This window comes from Lutra lutra, chromosome 11 (assembly GCF_902655055.1).
Source record: "Lutra lutra chromosome 11, mLutLut1.2, whole genome shotgun sequence".
Lineage (NCBI taxonomy): Eukaryota > Metazoa > Chordata > Mammalia > Carnivora > Mustelidae > Lutra > Lutra lutra.
In genome coordinates, this window is record NC_062288.1 from 17373390 (window position 1) to 17387406 (window position 14017).

General features: G+C 41.3%; 1 protein-coding gene across 1 annotated transcript in view; it reads right to left on the reverse strand.

The window, feature by feature from the left end:
- Positions 1 to 3378: 3378 nt before the first annotated feature.
- Positions 3379 to 14017, reverse strand: part of SLC26A4 (solute carrier family 26 member 4) — a 50035-nt gene continuing 39396 nt past the window's right edge. The window contains exons 18-21 of the mRNA XM_047695977.1: positions 12472 to 12526; positions 11254 to 11399; positions 8732 to 8815; positions 3379 to 5685 (exon numbers count right to left, since the gene is read on the reverse strand). Coding sequence (XP_047551933.1) covers positions 5662 to 5685; positions 8732 to 8815; positions 11254 to 11399; positions 12472 to 12526 — 309 coding nt within the window. The 3' untranslated portion in view covers positions 3379 to 5661. The remainder of the gene's footprint in view (positions 5686 to 8731; positions 8816 to 11253; positions 11400 to 12471; positions 12527 to 14017) is intronic.

Sequence of the window (14017 nt, forward strand, 5' to 3'; positions counted from 1 at the left end):
TTCTACCTGCTGGGGAGAACAAATTTTCTCTGCCCTCCAAGATCCTTCTAGCTGGACTAATAATCAACTTGATTAAAGACAGCTTAACAGAAGAAAATTTAATTTCCTACATGTAGGGAATCCACACAGATGCGGAGATTCCAAAGACAGGTGAAAAGAGGTACATATGTCATTCAACTAAGGAGAAGGGGGTAGGAGTCTGGCACCTCAAAGGGATGGAATGCAATTGACAGGAAGATGAGAAAGAGTAAATGATCATTAAATGTTTGCAGGGTCTGTATTAGCCTCCATCAGAAAGGATGAATACCCAACTTTTGTAGCAACATGGACGGGACTGGAAGAGATTATGCTGAGTGAAATAAGTCAAGCAGAGAGAGTCAATTATCATATGGTTTCACTTTTTTGTGGAGCATAACAAATAGCATGGAGGACATGGGGAGTTAGGAGAAGGGAGTTGGGGGAAATTGGAAGGGGAGGTGAACAATGAGAGACTATGGACTCTGAAAAACAATCTGAAGGGTTTGAAGAGGTGGGGGGGTGGGAGGTTGGGGGAACCAGGTGGTGGGTATTAGAGAGGGTACGGATTGCATGGAGCACTGGGTGTGGTACAAAAACAATGAATACTGTTATGCTGAAAATAAGTTAAAAAAAAAAAGATTAAAAAAAATGTTTGTAGGGTCACTGAGAAACAATGGGACACAGAGGACTTTGATCAAATAGGCCTTGCTAGGTCTCTCCTTGTCTACCGTACCTAGTTCATATAATATAGTTATCTATGGTGATAGCTCTCTTCCTGGAGTACGTCTTCTGTCTAAATTGTTTTAGGCAGTTGTGGGGGAGGTAAAGAGCTTTTCCTGAATCTGCTGGGTTTTAATTGCTTTTAACTCAAAAATAATCTTCATGCCAAAGTGGACCATTTTGGGACAGCCTACCCTTGGCCCATACACAACAAGGGATTTGTATCCTTACCATATAAACTCTTATGAGGCCATTAAAGAAAAGTAGATGACAAAAAGAAAAATTGGCAAAGGGCTTGGGCAGACAATTCCCAAAGGGGATATTTAAATAATAATAAACATCTGAGGAGACACTTCTTTAGTCATTAGCACAAGGCAAATTAAAACCACAGTATGATACTACTACACACCCCACAAGAATGGCTCAAATGGAGGGGCACCTGAGTGGCTCAGTTGGTTAAGCATCCTCTTGATTTTCGGCTAAGGTCATGATCTCAAAGTCCTGGGATTGAGCCCCTCATGGGGCTCTGTGCTCAGCAGGGAGTCTGCTTGAGGAGTGTCTCTCTCTCTCTCTCTGCCCTTCCCCCACTCATGCTTTTTCCTCTCTCAAAAAATAAATCTTAAAGAAATGGTTCAAATGGAGAAGAGACACAAATCAAGTGTTGACAAAAACGTGTAGCAACCAGAACTCTAACTTCACAGCTGAAAGAAGTATAAATTAGCGCAATATTCTGGAAAACAGTCAGCTGTGGATACTAGATATCTGGCGCAGTGTCTGTGAGGCAGAATGTGTGCGTGACCCAGCGAATCCACCCCCAGGTGCATACTTCACCAAATTGTGCCTATGTTCACCGAAAAACAACAACAATGAGAATGTTTGTGGCAGCACTATTCATGAAAGCCAAAAGATGCACACTCAAGTGTACACGATCGGTAGGATGGATAAGGAAGTGGTCGTAAGTCCAGACGACAGATGCGTTCCAGCAGTGAGAATGGATGATTGCCGCGTGCGGGAACGTGGATCTCACGACTGGGATGTTGAGTGAAGCGAGACACAAAGTGGGGGGAGAAATAATATTCTTTGATCCCTTTTATTTGAAGTTCAAAAAGCGGGCTTTTTGATGTGATGGACCATAGGAAAGGCCCACAGTGACCCCCTGACTGAATCCAGGCAGGCCCATGGAGCGAACAACCTCAGAACACCCATAGACCCTAACTGACCAATGGGCTACCTACAAGTAGGCAGTTACCAAAAAAGGGAAGATTCCATCTGTTGCCATACCTCCTCCCCTTCCCCTTTTAAAAACTGCCCCCACTGGGGCGCCTGGGTGGCTCGGTGGGTTAAGCCACTGCCTTCGGCTCAGGTCATGATCTCAGCATCCTGGGATCGAGCCCCGCATCGGGTTCTCTGCTCAGCGGGGAGCCTGCTTCCTCCTCTCTCTCTACCTGCCTCTCTGCCTGCTTGTGATCTCTGTCTGTCAGATAAATAAATAAAATCTTTAAAAAAAAAAAAACTGCCCCCACACACTGCCTCATGGCAGAGAGCTTCTCCTCTGCTCTCCTGCCTGCCGCTGCCTTGGGGCATATTCAATAGATTTGTCCCCTTTGTTCTTCCTCAAGTGAATTTTCTCAACTTCCCGAGCCGTCAGTGCCACCTGATTCTTGCTCCAGTTTGGGGGTCCGCATCCAACCAGACAGACCCCACATTTAGACATCACACAGGTGTTAGATACCAGTAGGGAGCTTGAGAGGCTTCTGGGCTGCTGGTATGTTCTGCTTATTGACCTGGCTGCTGGCTATCCTGGTATCCCTGTTCTGTGGAAATTCCTCAAGCAGTACACTATACTTTGTATCCTTTTGATATGTACATAGGTTGTACCAGTGTGACAAGTTTGCTTAAAGGACGCCTGGGTGGCTCAGTCCGTTAAGCTGCTGCCTTCAGCTCAGGTCATGATCTCAGGATCCTGGGATCGAGACCCACATCAGGTTTCCTGCTCAGTGTGGAGTCTGCTTCTCCCTCTCTCTGTCCCTCTCCCCACCTGCTTGTGATTTCTCCCTCTCTCTCTCTCTAATAAATGAATAAAATCTTTTTAAGATTTTGCTTAAAATAATAAAAATCATTGCACAAAATAAACTGGAAATACTTGGGTAAGAATTATAAGAATTAACTGAGATTGGGGCTCCTGGGTGGCTCAGTCAATGAAGCATCTGCCTTCACCTCGGGTCATGATCCCTGGGTCCTGCATCGGGCTCCCTGCTCAGCAGTAAATCTGCTTCTCTCTCTGCCCCTACCCCCTTTTTATTCTCTCTCTCTCTCTCTCTCTCAAAAAATAAAATCTTAAAAAAAAAAAAAAGAATTAACCGAGATTATTCGTAACATTGTTATTACATTGAAAAGTCTTTACAAAAAGACATTGTGCACAAATAGAAGTGGAGCTATATTTTAAAGTTTTATTTATTTTTATTTGAGAGAGAGAGAGCATGAGAGGGAAGAAGGTCAGAGGGAGAAGCAGACTCCCCATGGGACTCCAGGATCGTGACCTGAGCCGAAGGCAGTCGCTTAACCAACTGAGCCACCCAGACACCCCAGAAGTGGAGCTATAAAGAATACAGCAAAATGATGGCTGATGAGAGCAATGGCAAACTGAAAATGTAGCTTTTTTATTATATTTAATAGTCTTGTTCAGAAAGGACACATCAGAGTAGTCTGAAAGGCTACTTTACATTTAATAAAAAATATGTGCAAATATTTCCAAATGTACATGTTTGATTTTTTTCATTTGTTATTGAAATTCATATACAACACTGGAATCTTATTCTATAGGTTAAAAATATAACAGAACACAACTTTAATTTCAAGTAAAATTTCCATTGACAATACAGATTTAAAAGTATGGTTACTATTCACAAAATGCACAGAAAAGGCAGTATTCCTAGAGTGTGCTTGGGAAACAAGTCAGACTGTGTTCTTGTAATAGTCACAAGTGGACCCAAGATTTTACAAGACTCTAGCCTTATTGTAAAATGGAACTTTGGTATTTCCTTCAACTAATTAAAAAAAAAAAAAGGGCAGTGCACATTTCCTCTATTAAACAGAGGTATTCATCCATTTTCTGCAAGACTGTTCTATTCACTCTTAGAAGATGTGTCGCTATTACAGGCAGGTATTGATGTGGAAGTGGGATAATATCATAATCCTGGTTAGGCTGTTCCCAACAGGGGAGATATCTGTTCTAAATCAGCAAAGAACAGTACAACCCATGAGTGAAAGAATATTGTTGCATTGCAATCCACAGCAACTCACTCCAATTCCGGTATGCAGAATGATTTGGGTAAGGGGAAATGACAGTGATATTTTAGTGAACCAGTTTGATATGACCACTGATAATAATCCTTCAGAAGTAGATAACTTGTTTCTGATCGTATTTAGAAAACACAGAGATAAGACATGCTGCTTTTGGATAGCTGAACACACTTGGGAATGTCACACATCTGTGCCAAAGCTACACTACAAATCTCAACCAGGCAAAACAGTGTCTTCGTTGGGCACCTGCGTATTTCTTTCTCCCTAGAAATCAAGTACAACTTCATTCACTGCAGTGTGATATATGGAAATAGTCCTCAGGACTAAAGTCTATATATTATATATAATACCGAGAAAACCATTGGCACTCAGAAAAGATTAAGTAAAAATAAAAGATACAAAATGTTCTGGTTTAAAATATGGATTTTTAAAAACCTATGTATTTTCAATGTGTATATTCCAAACCAACGTTTTTTCTTTTGATATTAAGTTCATTTAGAATGTTCTGTCTTAAAAAAAAAACAAAACTCATTTTAAACATAGACTTATATATAAGATGTTCACTTCTTAAATTTTGGGGGGGGTAGGTAGTCAGAATTCTGTTAGAGATCACTGTACACGCTGCTTAAGTTTTAGACAAAAATATGAACTCAGTCTTATAAACATATCAAAAAATTTTTTGTTCAAAATAACACCATTTTTGCATTAGATTTTAAATAGACCATACCTCTTTATACCTGTACATGATGATCATTCCTACAAACTAAATTAAAGCTGCATTTTTAAGCTGGAGACAATCTGTCATATATTTTATTTGATCTTAATTGTGATCCATTGACTATTATCATACCCAAAAATGACTTCTACCAACCACAATAATCTTATTGCTTTGCTTCTCTGGATCAGTGTTTCTAAAACAGATCAGCCTGGCTCTATAGTTTTTAAGTGAACCTTTTTTTAAAAATTTTGAGCTCTGTTTACATATCTGGTCTTGTATAATCACATTGATTATTAAGTACTAAGTTTGCATTTTAAAAACTTTGCTTACGTATTTACTAAAAGTGATTTTTGAAGACTTTCATTGATAAATGTGTTAATAATTAAATTTCTGCAGTTATTCATTGTGACCCTACACTGTGACCAGTGCCACTCTTGGGTATCCAGTTCAGTGAGAAATGATTTCTCTTTATGATAATCCTTCCTGATTCACCCACCCACGGAGGCTGTTGGGGCACACTTACCCCAACTAACAGAGGTACTCCAGTACCCACGAGAACACTGTTAGCAAATCTGTTGGGTGGACGGGGGGAACAGCAGCATCACATCAGCAGATCTGGACATGGCTAAATCACTTGGATAATTCTCCTCACCATTTTGCACATTTTAGAGGTAGGCTATCCATTTTATAAATAAAGCCTTTCCAAAAAATTCTTAGTGGTTCTCTTTCATTGGCTAAGAGGTTAAAAAAAAAATCAAAGCGTTTTAAAAATCAAATGGAATGAGAATTGAGTGTTTCAAGTCCAAAGAAATAGTCAATGCAGAAAATGTTTGCATAGAACGACATCGGTGGGTGAATTCTGCCTTGCAGTCCTTGCTTACAGCAACCTCCCGAGCCTGCTTTCAGGAAGCAAGACTACGCATAGCCTGCGGAAATGAAGGGGAAACAAAGCGTTCATACAACCGAATTCTCGTTGAGTGTACGTGCTCTTTGTTTTTTACAAATATGATTTGATAGTTTGGGTTACTCACATTTGCTCATCTTAGGTGTGTATAGGGTAAAAACTTTATTTTGTACCTCATTGTTCTTAGATTTATTTAAAAGAGAGACGTACTATTGATCAAGCACTCACTATGTACAAGACACGATTATTATTTCACATACGTCCTTTAATTTCCACAACTCTATGAAGTATTACTATTTCCATTTCATGTGAAGAAACTGAAATGAAGACATGGTCAGTTATCTTCCCCAAGCTACCCAGCCAGTAGGTAGTAGATTTGGGGCGGACACACGTCTGTCTTGTTCTAAAGCTCATACCCTCCATGTCAGGTACTAATGATGTATTCTGTGTTGGCTAATCGAATTTAAATAATAAGAAAATTAAAAAAAAGAAATACAGCTCATACCCTCAAAACCACTCCACTCTACTACTACACCTTTGCTACCCACGGAAACCCTACCTGAATGACCCTCTTATCTGTTACTTGGATAATGATGCCATTAGTTTATGTGGCAATCAGAAAATACTTCTGTAATGTGGCAACTTCTTAAGTTCCATTTTTTTTAAAGATTTTATTTATTTATTTGAAAGAGAGAGAGAGCTGAGAGGGGAGAAGGTCAGAGGAAAAAGCAGACTCTCTGCGGAGCTGGGAGCCCGATGCGGGCCTCGATCCCAGGACTCTGGGATCATGACCTGAGCCAAAGGCAGTCACTTAACCAACTGAGCCACCCAGTACCCATTAAGTTCCAGTTTGTTTTTTTTTTAAAGGCTTTATTTGCCAGAGAGAAAGAGAGCACAAGCAGGGGGAGTGGCAGGCAGAGAGAAAAAGCAGGCTTTGCACAGAGAAGGGAGCCCGATGTGGGGCTCGACCCCGCACCCTGGGATCATGAGCTGAGCCAAAGGCAAATGCTTAACCGAATCACCCAGGCATCCCCTTGAGTTCCAATGTGATGAGTTCTTACTCAGCTAAGACAGACTAAGCTGGTGGACTAAGGATGCAGGACCTCTGATTTTCACCCTAGCAATGTATTTTCCCCACAAAAATCTCTGCCTATCATCTGCACTGCCTGATTTTACCATAGGGGTTTGAATATTATTCTTCTCAACATCTTTTATGGAGCTCTGGAGTAAGGCAGAGAAGGCACGCTAATCAGATTTGTATATGATAGCAAGTAGATGGGTCGTTAATATGCTGGGTGATGAGTTCAGGATTTGAAACTACATCAATAAATTAGAACCAACAAGATGTAATCTAGCAAACATATGCATAACCCCGCATTAGGGTAGAAAGCCAATTACGTAAATATAAATGGGGAGCCTACCTGGGCCATAGTTTGTATAAAATGCCCAAGTTTTTAGTTGGTCCCTGCTCAACAGAAGTCAAGGTTTTGAGGGGTGCCTGGATGGCTCAGTCGTTAACCATTCAACTCTTGATATTGGCTCAGTTCATGTTCTCAAGGTCGTGAGATCAAGTGCCCCGAATTGGGCTCCAGGGTCAGCAAGAGTCTGCTTGAGAGTCGTGCCCTCTCCCCTCCCCCAACCCCCACTCACTCTCTCTTTCCCTCTGTCTCTCTCTCTCTCTCACACACACAAATAAATAAATCTTTAAAAAACAGAAAAAGAGAAAAAAAGAAGCCAATATTTTGATGTGGATGCAATGAAAATAAACACATTTTAAAGTCGTAGGAACAGAGGTGTCTCGACAAGATCAAGGTCGGTTGTGGCTGTCCTCGCTGACCTGACTCCACCTGGGATTTTGTGTCCTATTCTTGACAGAGAAGCACTGACAAGTTGTGTGCCCGTGAGGAGTACCAGAAAGGGAACAGGAAGAATCTCGCCCAGAATGGAGTCCGGTGGACCCATGAGAGCTTCTCTCAAATACGTAAGGGCTGGGTGGTGGGAGGGTTTGCGTTGCTATGAAGGCAGATCTCAGTGCACTGAGTGGTTATTAAAGAAAGGCTGCATCTAGTTTTGGAAGCAAAACTAACACTTGGAGACATCCAATCACGTGACAAACTCCCTTGAAAAGCTACCATTTGCCAATATCTGGAAATGTTCACATACAAGCTGAGTGAACATCTGTAGGGATGCAGTAGCAGAGATTTCTGCAGGGGCTAGGATGTGGATGTCTTATTCCAAGACATCTTTCAACTTTAAAATTCCTGTGATCTTCCTTTGTTGGTCCCACTTTAATTGGTGGTGGAGCCACAAAGGTCAGTCAGATACTATGTTTAGGTCAAGGTAAATTGACTCCTGGAAAGAGTCTGACGTCCCAAGAGCATCAGAAATACATGGAATTGTGGGGCACCTCGGTGGCTCAGTGGGTTAAGTGTCTGTCTTCAGCTCAGGTCCTGATCTCAGGGTCCTGGGATCAACCCCTGCTCAGCGGGGAGCCTGCTTCTCCCTCTCCTTCCTGCTCCTATTGTCTCTCACTCTCACTATCTCTGTCACGATTTCTCTCTCTTTCTCTCTCAAATAAATAAATAAAATCTTTCCAAAAAAATACATGGAATCAGTTTCAGTTGGAGGGTGTGTCTTGTTTACCATTATCAGTCAGGTGAAGAAAGTTCTGTGAGGTTCCTGTCCCTCACAAACTTCTCCTGAAGTTTATAAAACTCCCCGGTTAGAAATTCCCTCAAGCCATCTTTCCCCCAGCCCACTTTCCTGAGGTGGGGCAGGAAGAAGACACATATAGAGGCTTAAATATAAAGTCAGGACCAGTATATTAGCTGCTTCCAATCACTGAATGTGCCTATATGTCTGGGCCAAAAGGTCCCTAGGTACTTAACGTCTTCAAGGGACAGTTCTTGTTTTCCATTTTCCCCTTTCTGTGAAGCCATCTTTTTGGTATCTTTTTCAAAGTCATTTTCCCTGAATGGTTTTATTCAGACACAGACACTATTTGTATTATTCTATCCAGTCAAGGTTCAATCCACATTATTTTCTCGGAAAGGAAGTAATGATCATACCTCATCCTGGACATCAAGTTCTTCTTCAATCAGCTCTGCTTCCATTAATTCAAGAGGATCTTTACAGTCTTGCATGAGAGTGATCTTGACCAAGAGAACAGAGAATATTTATTGGAAAGATAATGACATCAGCCCACCCTGATACTCCCCTGAAAATTATTTGAAGCTTTGCTGGTGCTTCTCATCTCTAATCTCCACACCGCGAAACCCTTTTCAGCTTTCCTGTTCTTTTACATTTCCCACCTCAGGATTCTTCCTCGTACTACTTTTTCCACATTCAAGTGTAAATATGTCAAGTCATGAACTGTCATGAACTGCCATTGTCTCGCCTCCTTCTCAGCTCTCTTCCCCAACCTCTGAAGTGTGCACCGCTTAACGAGTCACCCTGTCTGCCTAAATGACTCAGCAGTCAATTGTGTTTCTCCTTCAGCGGCTGAGCTGAGAGCACTTAGTACCCCATCGAGCACGCAGTGAGTGCCCAGTGAAGGGCTTGTGACCGATGACAATAAGCCACTCCCAGCTGAATTGGATGGAAATTACTTTTATTGCCAGTGGAAGCCAGACTGTATGGACCACTCCAGTTGACTGTTCAGGAAAGTTCTGCTTTTTAGCAGTAGCACGCAATTTAATCTTCCACACAGAGGAAACCAATAACAATCTGGGCCTTGGTTGACGTACGAAGAAGGGTATTTCTAAAGCAATTCCAGATGCGTATCAAGGCAAGGGTGGTGTTTCAAAGTGCTTTTGAGCGACTTTTCATCTCAGAAATAAATAACCCAATTCTCTTTGCTCGGGTGGAAATGCATTAGAGACTTCTTAAGTCCCTGTGCAGATGGCCATGACGTAAAAGTTAGGGGGCAGGTAGAACCACCGCTTGAGGCTATCCTGGGATAAGCCTTGTGATGGTCACAGGGAGAGGGTCCCATTACTACATCCATAATACCCACACATTACATTTCCTGAAGGAAAGGAAAGAACCAAAGGCAAGATTTATCGTCAATTTGCTATCCATCTACTGGGTATGAGGCTTTGTGCTGGACAGTGAGGGCACATAAAAGTGTAAGTTCCTGGTGTGACGGGTCGTCAATACTGCTCAACCCTCTACTTAGTGAACCAGTAAGTGTATGTTCTAAGCCCTCAGTGATACTCAGGCTAACACTTGTTGGGGCCAGAAAAAGCCATCCCAGCCACCCACTGATGGCAGACGAGGCCTCCATGATGCCAGACAAGACTGAGTCTAGCCCTGGAAGGGGCACTCATGGTTTAGCGGCTTCTGCGGCATTCCTGGCCCCAGAGCTTGAATCAGAAATAGAGTAAAAACAAATAACAAAACAACCATTTTCATGCTGAAAAAGAATTTGACACCTCACTTCTAAATAGTTTTAATGTGAGGGTTTTTTTTTTAATGCTTTGTATGATCCTGCTTTGTTGTTGTTACCTACGGGTTAGAGAATTTAAAGTTAGAAAATAGAAAAAGGTTTATGAGTTTTCAAAGATCAGCATCTTGCATGTAGCTTGCTTGCTTTCCTCTCTTCTTCTTTTTTTTTTTTTTTTGAGATTTGTGGTTTTACTACTTTTTTTTTTCTTTTATGTATTTCAGATCCACACCTTGGTATTTAGTGTTAATATATCCCCCAGCAGCATTAAGCTCTCTCTCCACTAACAGGAACTGAAAAGAACAATGCACTACTGTTTTCTAGATTAATTTTACTTCAAAGATCAGCTTCCGATCTACAATAAAAATCTACTCATCCTATTTTTAAAAAGAAAGAACCAACAGAAAATAGAGTACACCGTGTCACTGAAGTAATTACTACTGTTGTTATTTTATTTGTTTTAGTTGCCCAAATTCACGGTCAGAGGGTCCATGAAAGAAGAGCTTTTTGGCCTAGGCCCAATGACCCGGCCCACTGACCTGTCCAATGACCCAAGCTGGAATGCTTGGCTTTCTGGGGATATCAGGAGAGTTGACAAAAATAGGGAGGCTCCTGAGAAACCAGGGTCTATTCTATTTTGTTGGAAATAATTAACTCTGGGCTGATTCATGACTTTTCTTTTTTTCCTTTTTCAAAGATCACTCATGACCTAATGGATCCTATTTAAAGACATTTACCATCGAGATTTTCCAGCTGGCTGAAAATTTAAATTGTATACACAATTGTGCATTTGTATACCCAAATCACAGCAAATCCAAGATTCACCACCTATATTCTAAAAGGCATCATTATAGCTAATATCTACTTTTATTAGTAAACCTGCACATTGTAAAACGGATATGTATCTGGTACCACCAGCTGCTTTCCTATAAACTATCGTATTTAGTTGTCCTACCAACCCAGTAAGGTCAATATTTTTACTCCCATTTTAATGATGAGAAAAGTGAGGCTCTGGGAAGTTAAGCAGGTGGCCCCAAATCCTACTAGACTGGGATTCAAACCAAGATTTGTGGAATTTTTTCTTTTCAGAGAAACCATCGTAGTTTAGGAAAGATACCTATGTAGAAAGGTTAAATGTTTATTTACCGTTTCTAAAATGGAATCTTGGACTTCTCGAGATTTAACCTGGTTCTGTAGATGGAGGACAGCATCATGGACGGTCAAAAAGAATATGTCCTTTCTAATATTATCATTAAAGAAACCACACTTCTCCAGTTTTTCTATCACATGATCTTCAAAAGAAGGAAATAATGTTCAGTCTCTAGGAAAGCACATTTTTAACATCAGCCAATATAACTTTCGTCAGCTCCTCCTTCTTATTTTTTTCCCTCATTTTCAAAATGGGACCCTGCTCTCAGCTGACTGAACTTCTTTTCCAGAAGCACATGGAATGGTTATACCCTAACTGGCTGGAGTGGGCAGACTTGGCTCCTGACCACCTTGTTTTTGCCAGTATACCCACCCTCAGGCTGCCAGAAGCCTGGCTGCTAACGGCTCACGGCTATGCCCTTCTCTGAAGAACTTTCCTTGGCCACCAGTCTAAACCCCAACCTTGGGGCCTATAGCCCCTGATGGACTGATACGGGGATAAAAAAGCTGGCCTGCTCGCCTCAGGAAGGATATCCCCGTGATGCTCTTCCTGCTGGGTGCCCCCTGTGACATCAGGCTCAGGCAGACCTCTAAAACCATGTCTTCATCCAGCCTCTTCCCCTGTCCTAACCTCTTCCATCAGCCCCTCATGAATTTCTCATGTACACTCTCAATCACTTGCGCAAGAATCCTTATCTCAGGGCCTGCTTCTAGGGAACTCAGCCTAAGCCATAGCATGTTTCTATATACATACACTGGTGCACAGATAGACAAAGACTCAGACCCTGGAGGATCCTCTACTTCTAAGGGATCTATGTCATCCCCATGGTAAATTTCCCCCACTGACCCTGCACTGCTGTCAGGACATACTTTCAGATGGCTTACCAGCTTTACTGAACAAATAGGAAATAATATCTTTGCAGATTCAAAAAATACCCCAGAGGGATTGCATAATGGGTAGAGTTTCTGTTTGCGGCACTGAAAAATTTTAGAAATCGATGGTTGTGATGGTTGCACGACACTGTGACTCTACTTAATGCCGCTGACTTAATTGTATACGTCAGTGTGACTAAAATAGCAACTTTTATACTTAGACATTTTTTACCCTAATAAAGCATAGTTTTAAAAAAGGCTCATTATGTACCCACATTCCAAGGCAGAGGAAAGGGCTTAGGAGAAAGTCTTAGAGGCAGATATATTTGTATATGCACTTACCTTGAAGAGATGCAAAGTATACATTTACATCAATTCTGTGAAATTCTTTGACAATCTAAAAACAAAAAAATTGTAACAGTGAGTGACTTTATCTGTCCGCAGTTACACAGCCTTCAGCTCAGGTCATGATCCTAGGGTCCTGGGATGAAGCCCCACATCAGGCTCTCTGTTCAGCAAGAAGCCTGCTTCCTCCTCTCTCTCTCTCTGCCTGCTTCTCTGCCTACTTGTGATCTCTGTCTCTCAAATAAATAAATAAATAAATAAAAATTTTTTTAAAAGTTAAAAACTAAAAATTTTTTTTAAAAAGTGGATTATTGGAGAAAAGTTCATTCTTGGAAAACCACAGAGGTTTTCGACCTGCAATGAGGGCAGGATTAGGGATGAGAAGACCATGTCTCCAGAGATGGCAGCATCTATCACCATCTGGATAGCACAGAGGGGCTTCAACGATATTTGCAGAAGAAAATACAGGAAGCTTCCTAATACAGCCCATGTGGATTGGAAACAAGAGTATGTGTTTGTATCTTTGAGTAGAAGACATGTAAGCATAGATATGTGGCCACGGAATGCCAAATGTAAAAACTGACCTAAAAAGTCCTCTGTATTTTGACTCTGTCGTTGTCAATGTCCTGATTGTGATTTCTGTACTCTAGTATTGCAAGACGTTACTGTGGGGAGAAACTGGGTGAGGGGTACATAGGCTCTCTCTGTATTATTTCTTACAACTCCATGTGAATCTAGTTATCTCAAAATAAAAAATTTAATGAAAAAAAACCTAGATACAGCCAAAGCGATTTTGAGAAATAAGAACAAAGCTGGAGGTATCACAATCCCAGGTTTTGAGATTCACTACAAAGCTCTAGTAATCAAAACGGTCTGATATAGGCACAAAAACAGACATATTGATCAATGGAACAGGATAGAGAGCCCAGAAATAAACCCACACGTATATGGTCAATCAGCCTATGATGAAAGAGGCAAGAATACACAATGGGGAAAAGATAGTCTCTTAAACACAAGGTGTTGGGAAAACTGAATGGCTATATGCAAAAGAATGCAAGTGGGCCACTTTTTTACATCATAACACAAAAATAAACTCAAAATGGATTAAGGGCCTAAATGTGGCACCTGAAACCATAAAAATCCTAGAAGAAAATACAGGCAGTAATTTCTTTGACATCAGCCATTGAAATATTTTTCTAAATATGACTCCTCAGGCAAGGGAAACAAAAGCCAAGTGTAGGGGCGCCTGGGTGGCTCAGTGGGTTAAGCCGCTGCCTTCGGCTCAGGTCATGATCTCAGGGTCCTGGGATCGAGTCCCGCATCGGGCTCTCTGCTCGGCAGGGAGCCTGCTTCCCTTCCTCTCTCTCTGCCGGCCTCTCTGCCTACTTGTGATCTCTCTCTGTCAAATAAATAAATAAAATCTTTAAAAAAAAAAAAAAAGCAAAGTGTAACTATTAGGACTTTCTTGAAATAAAAAGCTTTTGCACAGCAAGAGAAACTATCAAAACAAAAACCGTAAAAAACAAAAACAAACCCAGCAACC